We start from the raw sequence: 16,443 nt of genomic DNA, 5'->3' as shown, positions 1-16,443 counted from the left end.
TTCCTACCCTCCTCTCGGGGGGGCTGTGATCCTGGGGCCAAGGGAGGGGCCGCTTCCTGAGGGGCCCGGGCGAAGGGGAGCAGAGTCCTGCAGCGCCCCGAGGCCCAGCCAGCAGCCCCGTCTCCTCACAAAGCCCCAGCGGGCACTGGGACGGGTGCTGCCCTCAGCCTGGCTGCCCGTCTCACCCAGCTGTGGCCGGGAGGCAGGCTCCATCCCTGCCCTGCATGTGGCTTCGTTTCCAACTCGGGGGAGCGCCGCCCAGCAAGGAACCCACTGCCCCCGAGGTCTCTGCCCGGCCTGCTCGGCTCCTTGGATCCTCTGGGGCGTGTAAGGCCTAAGGCAAAGGCTCCAGGACAGCATCTCACCTCCCTGACCCACGCGGCCGTGGCCGGCCGGAGCCTGCCTCGGGCCTGGCACTTTTCACAGGCCCCGGACGGGCTGGCCTGTTGCTAGATGCCTGGCGCGTCTGCACATGAATTAGGGGCCGCGTCCGAGTCCCCCTGCGCTGAGACCTCCCGCTCTGGAAGGGGGATCCCGCCAGCCCTGAAGGGCACAAGGAGATGCAGGGAAGAGGTGAAGAGGCTAATCCTCAGTAATGCCGAGTCTTGGAGGAAAGCGCTCGCTGGGGGATTAGAGCTTTAGACTCTGCAGTCTCCTCCCGCTCCCAGCCCTCACCTACCCCCAGCGCCCTGGCCCCACAGCCCGCGGGCCTGAGCTCTGGGCTAGCTGCTCACTTGCTCACCTCACTGGCCCATGAGCGCAGGGGGCAGGAGCTGTCTGTGCCAGGAGAGCCCCCTGGGGAAGGCTCCAGCATGAAAAGAGGGATTGGAGTCTCTCCCCTGCCCTATAGGGCACTGTGAGCAGGGGGCCCACAGAGACCTCCCGCTGCAGACGGGGGAGGCCCTGCCCGTGCTGTAGCCTCACCTGCGGCAGGAGTTGGGCAAAGATCCATGCAAACTTCTCCCCAAGCAAACCCGCCTCTCTCCAGTGCATGGAAGTGCCCCAGAACGACACCCGCTTGTTTCCCTGAGCATTTCTGTTGTCTGATCCAGTGGGACAAAAATACCTTGGCCCTATGGGTGGCTGCAAAGACAGAATCATGCCCAGAAATGGCGCCATGGGCTAGAGAAACGAGTGTGGGGGTCACAGCTCTGCCCTGGGCACACCGAGCGCAGAGCGCTGGAAGTAGAGAAATAACCTTGGACAACGCGTGAGGCTGCATGCTTTGTCCAGGGCGCACAGCCAGTCTGCCACTCACACAGACGTACAGGCAGAAGGGGCCGTGACGATTAGCTAGTCCGACTCCTGCATGTTGCAGGCCAGACTGACCCACCCACTCGGGAACAGTCCCCTCAGAGGCTGTTACCAATGGCCTCAACGCATGCTCCAAGACTTTGAGTGACAGAGACTCCACCATTGACACCAGCTGAAATCTGCCCATGAGCTGTGCCCGGGCTGCAGAGGAGGGAAAACTCCCATGGTCACTGCTGCCCTTGGGAGCTGTTCCAGAACTTGGCTCCTCTGGGGGCTCGAAACCTTTGCCTGATGTTGAGCCACTTCCAGACCAAGCCCATTCTCCACTCCTCCTCTACCTCTCCGTGCGACCAGGCTAGCGTCCCCGCCCCTTGGAAACAGCAGTGTCCTCGTGTTCTGGCTGGAGGCACAGAGGGGCTAGTGCAGTGTTTTGCAAGGACTGGTCTGGGGCCTGGCACAGGGCCCTGCAAGCTCCCTGGCAGTTTGGGGAGGTCACTGGCCAGTCTCTGGTACCACTGTGACGTAGTGGGGATGCTGTCTACTTTGGTAATTCTGTGTTCACCATTTGTCTTATGTTAGGGGGTTATATGTGATCCTACTGCCCTATGCTGCTCTGTAGTGACGCTGTGTATGAGTGTGTGCATGTGCCTCAGTTTCCCCAGGCTCTGCAGCACTAGCTCCATGAGGAGGGGGAGGTTGGGTGGGACTCACTGGGGTAGTATGTGCAGCCTCTCACCTCCTGAGGCCCAGGTGACAGCAGATAACCCCTTGGACCTGGAAGGAGGAGGTGGGGCTGCCTGGGGCGTGTGAGCAGCGGCAGTGGGGCGAGTTAGTCTTGGCAGGGCTACGGGGAGTGAGGATGTTTTAGACCAAGGAAGGGGGGTTCAGAGCCCGTGAGCCCTTCCCCCCAAGAGGAATAAGGCTCTGTCCTGGCTCCAGTGTTAATATCGATGCTAAGCTAGGCCGTGCCCAGCTGAACCAGCTAGCCAGATACACACAGGGCTGGGCCAGGCACGGGAGCCGCCCCCTTCTTCCTGAAATGAGCCCAGACCCAGATAAGTGGGGCCATGCTCCCCCGGCCCAGAGCAGCGCTGCGCGGCGTGGAAGGCTGCAGCTGGGCAGTGGGCACAGAGAATACTGAGGCATCGTGTCCCCAGCAAACCAGGCAGGCAGCCTGATCCCTCGGCCAGCGCCAAGCTGCAGTGCCAGGGTTGGCTCTAGTCTCACACTGCTGGGAGGGAGGTCAGGGCTATTGTCCCCACTGCACCAATGGGAAACTGAGGCACGAGGCGACTGAGTGCCTAGCCCATGTGGCAGAGCATGGAATGAGCCGTGTGTGCTACACACTGGCTCAGGCCAGCTCCATGGCTGCCAAGCGTGTTATCCAGGCTGCAGTGCAGGGTGGAGAGGTCCTGGCCCGTTCCCTGTTCCCACGCAGCAGGTACTGCCAGGTCTTCTCCGGCGGCTGGCGGGGTGGGGGTGGGAGGAGCCCCGGGCCCTGGTGTAGCACAGGCCTCCCTTGGGGCTGCACAGGGACATTCAGGACCATGCAGATGAGCCCTGCCTCAGGACCCCTTTGTCCTGCAGCCTCACTGGCTCTGCCAATGGGGGATCCCCTGTGTTCAGGGTGCCTCCAAAATCCCATCCCACCCCACCCTTCCGTGGGCTCTAGGGCCCCCCAGCCAGGAGTGCTGGGCAGGCAGCCTGGGGCACAGCCAAGTGCCGCCTCGCTGGGACCGAGGGAGTGGGGCGCTGGCTGTCAATGGGGTTTAGGCTCCCAAGTGCCTAAATCGCCCGTCAACGGCGCCTAAATCACTCGGGCGCTTTGGGAAACTTGTGCTGGAGGCCCGAAGAGAGCTGGGTCCCGCGGTCCCGGCTTGTGCCCGCAGCGGGCGGGGACGATGGGGAGCCGGGGGTCGGCTCCGCCGGCCGGGCCGGCTGCCTCCCTCCCGCCCCCCCGCGCCACGTGACCCGCCGACTGCAGCCGGCCCCGCCGGTCCTGCGCGCCCAGCCCGTGCGCGGTCCCTGGAGCTGCGCCATGGTGAGCCCGGGGGCGCGCGGCGCGGGGGGCTCCCACCTGCACTCGCCCTTGGCGGAGCCGGCGGCTCCCTGGCCGCGGATGCGCCGGGCAGCGGGCTCCGAGCCGGGCGCTGGGGAACCGGGGCGGGGGCGCAGAAGGGGGAGGTGAAGCCCAGGCCCGGGTCCTGGCCCCGCGGTAGCTGCTCACCTACCTGGGGATGCTCCGGGCCCCGCGCAGCGGGCGCCAGCTCAGAGCTGTCCCCGGCCAGGGTTCCTGCCGAGCCGGCAGCCCCCCGGGGCCGGGGGAGAAGTGCCCACCCGGAGCCTGGGGCTCTGAGTCCTTGTCGCCCTGCCCCGCCGAGCATCCCGGGATCGGGACCCAGGCCCCCAGGCGCAGCCCCACCGGGCAGGGCCTGGCTCCACTGACGCACCTGGCGAGCGAACAGGAGCCCTGCAGCTGGGCCAGGAAGGTGAGTCCCTGGGCTGCGCACACGGATCAGCGCCAGCCTGCAGTCCGGCCCGTGCCCATCACCGTGCCTCCCGCCGTGGGAGTCCCTGAAGGAGAAACACTGACAGACCCCCTCGCCCCCCCTCCTGGGGAGCAGCCTCAGGGCCAGCAGCCCCAGCCTTGTTAATGGCTCCTCCAGGCCTGCAGGCCCAGGGGCTTCTGGCAGCAGGACACAGGCGGCAGCTCTTGGTAGCTTCAGGTTGAGGGACACCAGCTGGCGGCAGCCTCCTAGGAAAGCCCAGGGCTGGAGAGCTGGTGTCCTGCTGGGGAGTGTGGCTCCTGCTCGTGCCTGTTCTGGATGCGACTCCGTCACCCCCAGGGGCTGGCAGCCAGAGGTGGCCCGGGTCTGAGCAGTGGGCCCCAGGCAGGCGTGTGCTGGCCCCGAGTCGGGTGCTCTCCCCTTTCTGGGCCAGAGGGAAGCTGCTCCAGGAGGGGGGCTCCAAGGGAAGTTTGTTTCTGGAGCGTTGAAGTGCCAGCCACCTTCTCCGCAAATCTCCTGGGACCAAAGCGACACCTGGCTGGGTTGGGGGGCTGATCTGCCAGCCCAGGAGAGCGCCCCTCCGGCCGACATAGGAACCAATGGAGGGCTAAGCTAGAGAGCAGCTGCCATTAGAAAAGTCCCTGTGGAGCTGGACCTGTGGGACCCGGATTTACTTTCAGAGCAAATGGATGCAATTTGCAGATTGCAGGTTGGGCTTCCGAAGTGTTTGCACCGGGTGCTCAGCTGGAGAGTTGAGCTGGTGGTTCTCGCCATTTGCACCAGCACCAGGCAAAAGGTTCTGCTGCTGGAACTTGTCTGGCTGGGGGAGGGGAGCAGCAGAACTTGTCTGGCTAGGGGAGGGGAGCAGCAGAACTTGTCTGGCTAGGGGAGGGGAGCAGCAGAACTTGTCTGGCTGGGGGGGAACGGCGGAACTTGTCTGGCTGAGGGGGAGCAGCAGAACTTGTCTGGCTGGGGGGGAGCGGCGGAACTTGTCTGGCTGGGGGGGGAGCGGCGGAACTTGTCTGGCTAGGGGAGGGGAGCAGCAGAACTTGTCTGACTGGGGGGGAACGGCGGAACTTGTCTGTCTGAGGGGGAGCAGCAGAACTTGTCTGGCTGGGGGGGAGCGGCGGAACTTGTCTGGCTGGGGGGAGCGGCGGAACTTGTCTGGCTGGGGGGGAGCGGCGGAACTTGTCTGGCTGGGGGGGAGCGGCGGAACTTGTCTGGCTGGGGGGGAAGCAGCGGAACTTGTCTGGCTGGGGGGGAAGCAGCGGAACTTGTCTGGCTGGGGGGGAAGCAGCGGAACTTGTCTGGCTGGGGGGAGCGGCGGAATTTGTCTGGCTGGGGTGGGGAGCGGCGGAACTTGTCTGGCTGGGGGGAGCGGCGGAACTTGTCTGGCTGGGGGGGAAGCGGCGGAACTTGTCTGGCTGGGGGGGAGCGGCGGAACTTGTCTGGCTGGGGGGGAGCGGCGGAACTTGTCTGGCTGGGGGGGAGCGGCGGAACTTGTCTGGCTGGGGGGGAGCGGCGGAACTTGTCTGGCTGGGGGGGAAGCAGCGGAACTTGTCTGGCTGGGGGGAGCGGCGGAATTTGTCTGGCTGGGGTGGGGAGCGGCGGAACTTGTCTGGCTGGGGGGGAGCGGCGGAACTTGTCTGGCTGGGGGGGAGCGGCGGAACTTGTCTGGCTGGGGGGGAGCGGCGGAACTTGTCTGGCTGGGGGGGAGCGGCGGAACTTGTCTGGCTGGGGGGGAGCGGCGGAACTTGTCTGGCTGGGGTGGGGAGCGGCGGAACTTGTCTGGCTGGGGGGAGCAGCGGAACTTGTCTGGCTGGGGGGGGAGCGGCGGAACTTGTCTGGCTGCGGGGGAAGTGGCGGAACTTGTCTGGCTGGGGTGGGGAGCGGCGGAACTTGTCTGGCTGGGGGGGAAGCAGCGGAACTTGTCTGGCTGCGGGGGAAGTGGCGGAACTTGTCTGGCGGGGGGGGGCGATGGAACTTGTCTGGCTGGGGGGGGAGCGGCGGAACTTGTCTGGCTGGGGGGGGAGCTGCATCCAGTGATGCTTTCATCGTTGCACAGTAAAGCAGGTGTGGGACACCGCAGGCCCAGGGACTCCAACCCAGGCCCCATAGGCTCCGGTGTGCCAGGGGAATGGGAGGAGAGTCTCTCTCCTCCTCAGTTGGGGACTATGTCAGTGAGGGTTTGTTTGGGTATTTTTGCTTCTCACTTGCGTGCAGCCCCACCCTCCCTGGAGTCCAGATCAAATGAGCAGTGGGTTGCACGTCTACAGCTAGATGAGGATGCTGTGGATTACTGCAAGTTCCCTTGAACCATAGACACCCAGCCCCCATGAGGCCTGTACTTCCCTGCTAAACACAGGGTGGAGACTAAGGCCAGGCCCACCGGACAGCCTAAGGTCAGCTAAAGATACACAATTCCAGCTACATAAAAACCTCCTGAGTTGACGTTCCTTAAGCCAAGCTTTGGCGCCATATTTGCAATAGGAGTAAGAACCTGCGCTGACAGGGTGTCCTCAGTGATCAATTTAGTTGGTCTTCACTAGACCCGCTAAATCAACCGCCCAATACTCAACCGCCGCAGTGTCGACCTTTTCCGCAGTCCAGGCATGGCTTACGGAGACGTGCAGCGCCAATAGGCAGAGCTGTCAAATTCTAATGCATTGAGGGGTGTCATGCTTGGGGAGGCTGCATCAGGCAGTCAGGTTAATGGGACTGCAGAACAGTGAAACCCTCTTTCCATCACCCTTCGCCGCAGAGCATGGGGGTGAGGTGCCCGCCCTGGCATTGCTCTTCGCAGGCAGAGGACCCAGGCAGCTCGCAAAATTACACCATGCCCCACAGGGCTTGCTGGCCAACCATGTATCCAGACCCTTCCCGTCCCTTCCAAAGCCAGAAGGAACCACTGTGATGATCTAGTCTGCCCTCGCGCAGAGCACAGAGCTGCCCTGAAATTCAGCGCAGAACAGGGCCCGCCCCGAAGGGATGGCAGCCCTGGGGCACTGGCAGATCTAGGTCACTGCAGCGCCAGTGGCTGCCGGGGGAGGGGAGGGTGTGCGGGTCAGGGAGCCCTGTGTAAGTGCCAGCACAAGCCGTGAAGTCGCTGAAGAGGATAAAAGGCACTTGGGGGAATGTGCTGTAATCGGCTTGGCTCCTCTCCGGCTGTTGCAGACCCCACGCCTTGGGGGTCAGTCCTCCAGCTGCAGTGTCAAGGGTTGTGAGCAGGTCCCAGGGGGCTCCCGAAGGGCGAACGAGGGCTGGGAAGGGCTCTCGGCTGTTTCCTTGCTTAGCCCTGCTTGTCTGTGCCACTAAGCCTGCAGCTCGCGGGGGAGCTGGCTTCTCCCTCTTGTCAGCCGCAGCAGAGTTGTCTGGTGAATGCTAGGGAGCGGCACCAGTGCAGGGCTGCTCTGGGCTCCGTGCCTTTCCGGGGGCGGTGCATGAGAAGGGATGAGGCCAGCTTGTCCCAGGGCCTGTGGGGTTTTGCGGTTAGGAAATTCCATCTTGTCAGTTGTGCTCTTGAGAGATGGAGGCTGCGGCAGTGCCTTGGGGCGGGCTGGGGGCAGCACTTTGAGGAAACACGACAGCCCAGAGCTGTGACAGGCACGAGGGAGCCACGCGCCGACCTGCTCCTGACTGCCTTTGGGGGCTGAGTGGGACGCGAGGGAGCAGGTGCACTGGTGGGAATTCAAGGCAGGGAGGGACCTGCCAAAGCTGAGAACTGGTGACCTGATGGAGAGTAGTGGGGCAGCTGTCGCGGGGTCCCTCCCTCCGGGACCCTGGCATTGGCCACTGTGGGCAGACAGGACCCTGGCTTGGACGGGTCTTTGCTCTGACCCCGTCTGGCCGCTTGGATGTTCTCAGACGAGTTCTCAACACTTCTCTGAACTGTCTTCAGTTCACTAAGCTCCTTGATCTGTGGGCACAGGACAGGACACCGGGGGCCCTGCAGCCACCGTCCCCAGGCCAGATAGAGACGTCCGATCCCTTTTGCTCCCACTGTTCGTCCTCGCAGGCTCCTGGCCCTTTTGGCCCCGTGTCTCTGGGGGCTGCCGGCTGGAGGGCGGCTCCTCTGGACCCCCTCGTGCAGTGAGAGCAAAGGGGAGCCTGTGAGAGGGAGCGGGGCTCGTACTCACATCCCCAGCGAGGCCTGACGGGCGCAGACGGGACGTGCAGAAGAGCAGCAGTGACCTGATGCAATGACAAGGGCTGTCGATACTGGGCCTCAGGGCACGGCTGGGTCCCGTGGCCTCGCAATGCACGAGGCAGGGAAGCGTGTGGGTCCCCACCAGGACTAAGGTAGCCCCTGTTCTCACTGCCCTGTGGTTTTCAAGCTGGCCAAAGGAGCTCAGAGGCCAGACTGAGGGGCAGGGAGCGACTGGGCCGCGGGGGGCAGGGCAGTGGGGTGCTCCCCTGCTGGCTCAGACGGCTGGCTGGAGCCAGGAAGCACAATGGCAGCTGAGGCTCTGCTGGGCACGCCCATTCCTCAACCCTCGTTCTGACCCCACTGCTGGGGCGGCCACCACGGTCGTTTGGGGTCCTGTGAGCTTGCATAGGAGCCGGGGCTTTGGGTGACGAACTGGAGCCAAATTCAGGGTACCCAGGGGGTGGAGCAAAGGACTTTGACTCCCCTCACCAGCTGCCAGGCTGCTCCTGAGGTAGTGCCAGCCAAGGCTGTGCCCACAGGTGGGCATGAGCGACCCCCAGCGCACTTGCCAACAGGAGGGGGGTTTACCTTCCTGTCCTGAGAAAATGCCACCCTGGGGATTCCATACGCTAACCCTGCCATTTCCTTTGGGTCTTGCTCTTCATGGTCTGCTCTGGTGCTGTGCGCTGTTAAACTGCTGCTGCATCCCACCCCAGAGGTGGCTGCATTTCACTGTTGTGCATGATCTGTATAGAGTTCGTATATCGGTTTGCTACATTTGTGTAGGGTCTGTCTGCAGTTTGCTTTGGCACTGTGAAAAGAGCTGAGACCCTTGATGGGGCTGCTGTTTTTAGGGTACAGCTACACTGGGTTCTGTTTTTCAAAGAAGGTATGCAAATTACACTCGTATTTGCATATCTTCTTCCGGTTTTTTTCTGTACACCTCGTTTTACAAGGAACAAGGGGCTTCCAATAGAGGGTTTTTTTCCGACATTTGACCCCGTGTAGATGGGCCAAATATTGGAAAATCCTCTTCCAGAGCATAATTTGCATACCTTCTTCGAAAAACAAAACAGTGTCACTGTGCCCATGGTGACATTCCTGATGCCACAGGAAAACCATCTGCTCCAGCCCCAGCCGGACTAGCCAGCAGGGTAGCAGTCTCCAACATGCCCTGGCCACGCAGCAAGAGGCAGAAGTTGCTGCCTGCCATTAGATCACAGGTGCAAGGTGAGGCGCGGGGGGGGGGGGGCTGTCTGCTCTCTGCCCCGGGGTCCCCCTGCGCCGGGATGGGAGATTCTCGCTGACTCTCCCAAATGTGTGTTAACCCAGACACCCCGGCTCAGCCTCCCAGGGAGACACAAAGGGAGGGGGGCGGAGACCGGCACCTGGCTGGGGGCAGGGCTGGAAGAGAGTTTTAGTTTCTGGCTGGAATCATGGAGGAAGCAGCCTAAGCAACGGGCTGGGATTTAGGGGCCCAGTCGCCCCCATCTCAAGGGGGGCTGAGGCATCCTAGGCCTGCCCTGGAACCAGATGACATCTGCACTGGGCTGTATCCTGGAGGAGCAATAAACCCCCTCTATTCTACTGGCTGGGGGAGTCTGTTCAGGCCATTATGGGGGTGCAGGAGTCGGGAGAATCCCAAGGCACCGCCACACAGGGGTACCAGGTCCCAGCCCAGGGCTCTGGGATCAGCTGCTTTCTCTGGGAGCTGGGTAAAGGGCGCTGTGCCCGTGGGCTCCTGCGGCTGGGCGTGACTGGCAGGGGCTCAGTTCCTGGGGCTCGCGGGGGCGGGGGCTGTCTCGGGAAAGGTCCGGGAGAAGATCTCAGGGTGGCTCTGGCTCCCCGTCTTCTGCTGGCAAGGCCGGCTGGGCAGAGATGTTCCAGCTGCTTGCCCTGCGGCAGGCCTGAGCCCGGGCCAGGGAGACCTGGGGGTCTGTTGCGCTGTGCGAATGTCACTGGGGCTGAAGGTGCACACGTCCGTTCTCTGCAAACAGCTGCTGCAGGCTGGCTGGGCCCAGCTCTGGGCCCCCCTTGCTTTGCAGACCGGGCTCAGCAGGGGCCAGAGCACAGGACTGTGAGCCAGGACACTGTCCTAGACCCCGTCTGCCACTGACTCCCTGGAGTCACCATGCCTCAGTTTCTCCATCTGTGAGGTGAGGGCGTGATGCTGCCAGTGGTGGACGTCCGGCGTGCAGGGCCTGGGGAAGTGCTCAGCAAGGAGCGGCCGGCTCCCCTCCCTGCCACCTGGCAGCCTCCTCAGGCGCCCGCTCTGCCAGCGGGACACGGAGGCCCCATTGCCCCTCTCCATTAGAGCAGGGAGCCGCTGGCACTCTGGCCATGTCCAGCTCCACCCCAGCAGAGGCTGCATCTCAGCAGTGCCGAGTGGCCAGTGGGGACGGCGCTGAGCTGCCTTTGCCTTGGGAGCGGGACTGTCCAGCTCTTCCTGCGCGCCAGGCTGGTGCGGGAGAGCAAACGCCCCCTTCCCACGGCGGGCCAGACCCCTTCCGCCTGACGCAGCGACGGGCAGCCAGGCCAGCGCACGGCCACAGCAGCGGCCTCCCTATCTCGGTGGCCACGGGGCGTCCCCAGAATACGCGGGTGCCGCCTGACCCGCTGCAGCACGCGGGTCTGTAGCCCTGGGCATGGGCCTGGGCTATACGGAAGCTGGCGGGGAAATGCGGTGCAGGCGGGACCAGGACATTCCAGCGCAGGGGCAGCGGGAGCTAAATGCCTCACGGCCGCACGCAGACTCCTGCGGGGCTGCGGGCTGCCCTGGTAGGCCCAGCTCCTCTGTGCTCCGCTGCGGCCACTGTCCCAGGTAACTCGCTGCCCGCGGCCAGGGCCACGTTCGGCCCGGCGGGACTGGGCTCCCCTAGGGACAGGTCCTGTGCCGGCCCGGCGGGACTGGGCTCCCCTAGAGACGGGTGCTGTGCCAGCCCGACGGGACTGGGCTCCCCTAGGGACGGGTGCTGTGCCAGCCCGACGGGACTGGGCTCCCCTAGGGACGGGTGCTGTGCCGGCCCGGCGGGACTGGGCTCCCCTAGGGACGGGTCCTGTGCCGGCCCGGCGGGACTGGGCTCCCCTAGAGACGGGTGCTGTGCCGGCCCGACGGGACTGGGCTCCCCTAGGGACAGGTCCTGTGCCGGCCCGGCGGGACTGGGCTCCCCTAGAGACGGGTGCTGTGCCGGCCCGGCGGGACTGGGCTCCCCTAGGGACGGGTCCTGTGCCGGCCCGGCGGGACTGGGCTCCCCTAGAGACGGGTGCTGTGCCAGCCCGACGGGACTGGGCTCCCCTAGGGACAGGTCCTGTGCCGGCCCGGCGGGACTGGGCTCCCCTAGAGACGGGTGCTGTGCCGGCCCGGCGGGACTGGGCTCCCCTAGGGACGGGTCCTGTGCCGGCCCGGCGGGACTGGGCTCCCCTAGGGACGGGTCCTGTGCCGGCCCGGCGGGACTGGGCTCCCCTAGGGACGGGTCCTGTGCCGGCCCGGCGGGACTGGGCTCCCCTAGGGACGGGTGCTGTGCCGGCCCGGCGGGACTGGGCTCCCCTAGGGATGGGTCCTGTGCCGGCCCGGCGGGACTGGGCTCCCCTAGGGACGGGTCCTGTGCCGGCCCGGCGGGACTGGGCTCCCCTAGGGACGGGTGCTGTGCCGGCCCGGCGGGGCTGGGGGACGGGTTGTTCCTGGTTTCCTCATGTGACGGCACGTTGGGGGTTCCCCATCTCCTGCACCCCGAAATGGCACAAACAGACTGCACCAGCCGGTGGAATAGAGGAAGTTTATTGCCTCTCCAGGATACAGCACAGCACAGATGTAATCTGGTCACAGATCTGGGCTAGGATGCCTCAGGCCCCCTTGAGATGGGGGAGACTGGGCCCCTAAACTCCAGCCCCTTTCCCTAGGCTGTCTCCTCCATGCTCCCAGACAGCCAGCAACTAACTAACCCTCTTCCAGCCCTGCCCCCCAGCCAGGGCAGCATCCACCTTCCTTTGTTCCTCTCCATGGGGGGTGTCTGGCCACTGGTTTGCATAGTGACTCATCCTGTTTTGCTGGGTCGTGGTACCCACAGCAGCCAGTGGGGGTTACCCCAGAGCCAGCAGGTACCCCCACTACGTCACACCTCAGGGGAGCGACTCGCTCCCTGCAGCCCCGGCCTTCCCCCTGCCAGTCTGGGCCCCATATCACAGCCGCGCAGGGCGCAGGGGTAAGGACATGCGCCAGGGGAAGTCCTGGCTAAGGCAAGGCAGGGCTCTTGCCTCAGCCGTGTGCAGACACCTCCTGCTGACCAGACCCCTTCTCTCACGTGGGACGCCCTGGCATCGGCGCGTGGGAGGTGCCTAGCTCTGCACAGACGCCCCAGACGCCCAATTGGGATTGTGCAGGGAGCTGCAGTTCTGGCGTTTCCTGCCTGGCCTGGGGCCGGAGTGACCATCTGTCAGGACCCCGGGGAGCCCTGGGGGGACGTGTGTTAGTGCGTGATGGGGGGGACGTGCGTTAGCGTGTGACGAGCGGCTCGGCGGGGGGGGACGTGCGTTAGCGTGTGACGAGCGGCTCGGCGGGGGGGACGTGCGTTAGTGCGTGACGAGCGGCTCGGCGGGGGGGGACGTGCGTTAGCGTGTGACGAGCGGCTCGGCGGGGGGGACGTGCGTTAGTGCGTGACGAGCGGCTCGGCGGGGGGGAACGTGCGTTAGTGCGTGACGAGCGGCTCGGCGGGGGGGACGTGCGTTAGCGCGTGACGAGCGGCTCGGCGGGAGGGACGTGCGTTAGCGCGTGACGAGCGGCTCGGCGGGGGGGGACGTGCGTTAGCGCGTGACGAGCGGCTCGGCGGGGGGGGACGTGCGTTAGCGCGTGACGAGCGGCTCGGCGGGGGGGACGTGCGTTAGCGCGTGACGAGCGGCTCGGCGGGGGGGACGTGCGTTAGCGCGTGACGAGCGGCTCGGCGGGGGGGACGTGCGTTAGCGCGTGACGAGCGGCTCGGCGGGGGGGACGTGCGTTAGCGCGTGACGAGCGGCTCGGCGGGGGGGGACGTGCGTTAGCGCGTGACGAGCGGCTCGGCGGGGGGGACGTGCGTTAGCGCGTGACGAGCGGCTCGGCGGGGGGGACGTGCGTTAGCGCGTGACGAGCGGCTCGGCGGGGGGGGACGTGCGTTAGCGCGTGACGAGCGGCTCGGCGGGGGGGGACGTGCGTTAGCGCGTGACGAGCGGCTCGGCGAGGGGGACGTGCGTTAGCGCGTGTCGAGCGGCTCGGCGGGGGGGAACGTGCGTTAGCGCGTGACGAGCGGCTCGGCGGGGGGGAACGTGCGTTAGCGCGTGACGAGCGACTCGGCGAGGGGGGAACGTGCGTTAGTGCGTGACGAGCGACTCGGCGAGGGGGGAACGTGCGTTAGTGCGTGTCGAGCGGCTCGGCGGGGGGAACGTGCGTTAGCGCGTGACCAGTGGCTCGGCGGGGGGGTCCGTGCGTTAGCGCGTGACGAGCGGCTCGGCGGGGGGAACGTGCGTTAGCGCGTGACGAGGGACTCGGCGGGGGGGACGTGCGTTAGTGCGTGACGAGCGGCTCGGCGGGGGGGGACGTGCGTTAGTGCGTGACGAGCAGCTCGGCGGGACACGGCAGGGGGGACGTGTGTTAGTGCGTGACGAGCGGCTCGGCGGGACACGGCGGGGGGGACGTGCGTTAGTGCGTGACGAGCGGCTCGGCGGGGGGGAACGTGCGTTAGTGCATGACGAGTGGCTCGGTGGGGGAGACGTGCGTTAGTGCGTGACGAGCAGCTCGACGGGACACGGCGGGGGGGGACGTGCGTTAGTGCGTGACGAGCGGCTCGGCGGGGGGGACGTGCGTTAGCGCGTGACGAGGGACTCGGCGGGGGGGACGTGCGTTAGCGCGTGACGAGCGGCTCGGCGGGGGGGACGTGCGTTAGCGCGTGACGAGCGGCTCGGCGGGACACGGCAGGGGAGACGTGCGTTAGTGCGTGACGAGCGGCTCGGCGGGACACGGCAGGGGAGACGTGCGTTAGTGCGTGACGAGCGGCTCGGCGGGGGGGACGTGCGTTAGTGCGTGACGAGCGGCTCGGCGGGGGGGGACGTGCGTTAGTGCGTGACGAGCGGCTCGGCAGGGGGGGACGTGCGTTAGTGCGTGACGAGCGGCTCGGCGGGACACGGCAGGGGAGACGTGCGTTAGTGCGTGACGAGCGGCTCGGCGGGGGGGACGTGCGTTAGTGCGTGACGAGCGGCTCGGCGGGGGGGACGTGCGTTAGCGCGTGACGAGCGGCTCGGCGGGGGGGGACGTGCGTTAGCGCGTGACGAGCGGCTCGGCGGGGGGGACGTGCGTTAGTGCGTGACGAGCGGCTCGGCGGGACACGGCAGGGGAGACGTGCGTTAGTGCGTGACGAGCGGCTCGGCGGGGGGGACGTGCGTTAGTGCGTGACGAGCGGCTCGGCGGGACACGGCAGGGGAGACGTGCGTTAGTGCGTGACGAGCGACTCGGCGGGGGGGGACGTGCGTTAGTGCGTGACGAGCGGCTCGGCGGGGGGGACGTGCGTTAGTGCGTGACGAGCGGCTCGGCGGGGGGGGACGTGCGTTAGTGCGTGACGAGCGGCTCGGCGGGGGGGGACGTGCGTTAGCGCGTGACGAGCGGCTCGGCGGGGGGGGACGTGCGTTAGTGCGTGACGAGCGGCTCGGCGAGGGGGGAACGTGCGTTAGTGCGTGACCAGTGGCTCGGCGGGGGGGTCCATGCGTTAGCGCGTGACGAGCGGCTCGGCGGGGGGAACGTGCGTTAGCGCGTGACGAGGGACTCGGCGGGGGGGACGTGCGTTAGTGCGTGACGAGCGGCTCGGCGGGACACGGCAGGGGGGACGTGTGTTAGTGCGTGACGAGCGGCTCGGCGGGACACGGCGGGGGGGACGTGCGTTAGTGCGTGACGAGCGGCTCGGCGGGGGGGAACGTGCGTTAGTGCATGACGAGTGGCTCGGTGGGGGAGACGTGCGTTAGTGCGTGACGAGCAGCTCGATGGGACACGGCGGGGGGGACGTGCGTTAGTGCGTGACGAGCGGCTCGGCGGGGGGGAACATGCGTTAGTGCGTGACGAGCGACTCGGCGAGGGGGGAACGTGCGTTAGCGCGTGACGAGCGGCTCGGCGGGGGGAACGTGCGTTAGCGCGTGACGAGGGACTCGGCGGGGGGGACGTGCGTTAGCGCGTGACGAGCGGCTCAGCGGGATACGGCGGGTGGGATGTGCGTTCGTGCGTGACGAGCGGCTCGGCGGGGGGGAACGTGCGTTAGTGCGTGACGAGCGGCTCGGCGGGACACGGCGGGTGGGACGTGCGTTAGCGCGTGATGAGCGGCTCAGCGGGGGGGGACGTGCGTTAGCGCGTGACGAGCGGCTCAGCGGGACACGGCGGGTGGGATGTGCGTTCGTGCGTGACGAGCGGCTCGGCGGGACACGGCGGGTGGGACGTGCGTTAGCGCGTGACGAGCGACTCGGTGGCCTGTGGCTGAGCCAGTGTGGCTATGTCGGGAGCCACAGCCCAGCTACCCTCCCTGTCTGGGACTGTTTGCACCTGCTGCTGTGAGTGGTGGCTCCCCTGGAGGGCGGAGCTCTGCCAGTGCCAGCCCCGCCCCCTTAACGAGCCCGGGCAGCGGCAATCCCCATTTCACCCTGGGACATCCCCAGGCTCCGACATGGCCTCCAGCGCCCAGCCAGAGCGCCAGCCGCAGGTGGAGTATGGAGTCGGGCCCTGCTGCCGGGGGGTGCATGGCCCAGGCTGCCCACACCCCGTCCCGGCGGCTCCGTCAGGGGAGCTGGCCCTGCACGGCTCTCCGGGAAGCCGGCCGGGGCCCCCTGTCCAGGCGGTTCCCTGCGCTGTGCCCAGAGACGCGTCCCCCTCCCATCCCCGGGGCCGGGCCCTGCCCTGGTCTCCCTCTCCTGCCCTGTGCGCTCTGCCCCGCTGGCGGGAAGGGGCTGCCCCCAGCACCGCCTGCTGGGTGAGAGCTCAGAGCATGAGCATGGAGCAACTGGGCTGGGGGCTCCGAGCAGCCGTGTGGACCTTGGGCTTGGGCTGGCCCCTGCTGAGCCAGCGGCTGGGGGTTCTACGGCAGCGGAGCGCAGAGCCACGGCCGGAGGAGCACTGCACCGGCCTGACCCAGGCTGGCCCGCTGGCTGCGCTTCCCCCGCCCGGCGCTGGGGGGGTTGGCGGAGTCCACGGCAGGGGCCTCTGCTGGATTGGGCATTCCAGGGGCACCCGCTCGCCTGGCTGAAGGGCAGGGCTGTGCTGCAGCACCGAGGCAAACGCTCGTGTGTGTGTGCGTGCACGTCTGTGTGTGTGTGCGCGTGCGCGCGTGTCTGTGTCTGTGTCTGTGTGTGTGCGTGCACGTCTGTGTGTGTGTGCGCGTGCGCGCGTGTCTGTGTGTGTGTGTGTGCGTGCGTCTGTGTGTGCGTGTGCATGTCTGTGTGTGTGTGCGCGTGCGCACGTGTCTGTGTGTGTGTGTGTGCGTGCGTCTGTGTGTGCGTGCGTGCACGTCTGTGTGTGTGTTCGCGCGCACGTCT

General features: G+C 66.4%; 1 protein-coding gene across 4 annotated transcripts in view; it reads left to right on the top strand.

Moving 5' to 3' along the window:
• Nucleotides 1–3,217: 3,217 nt before the first annotated feature.
• Nucleotides 3,218–16,443, top strand: part of LOC102447046 (septin-4-like) — a 57,979-nt gene continuing 44,753 nt past the window's right edge. For 2 of the 4 annotated variants that reach the window (XR_016347637.1, XR_016347636.1), the window contains exon 1: nucleotides 3,317–3,743. Coding sequence is in view for 2 of the 4 variants with exons in the window: in XM_089772055.1 (XP_089628181.1) it covers nucleotides 3,492–3,743 (252 nt within the window). In the remaining 2 variants the exon portion in view is untranslated. Of the gene's footprint in view, nucleotides 3,296–3,316; nucleotides 3,744–16,443 lie in introns of those variants that run through there. The other 2 variants (XM_089772056.1, XM_089772055.1) reach the window with 2 other exon arrangements.

The sequence above is a fragment of the Pelodiscus sinensis genome, chromosome 21, assembly GCF_052426305.1.
Source record: "Pelodiscus sinensis isolate ZL-2025 chromosome 21, ASM5242630v1, whole genome shotgun sequence".
Lineage (NCBI taxonomy): Eukaryota > Metazoa > Chordata > Testudines > Trionychidae > Pelodiscus > Pelodiscus sinensis.
Note: the sequence above shows the minus strand (reverse complement) of the source record. Positions and strands in the feature narration are given on the sequence as shown.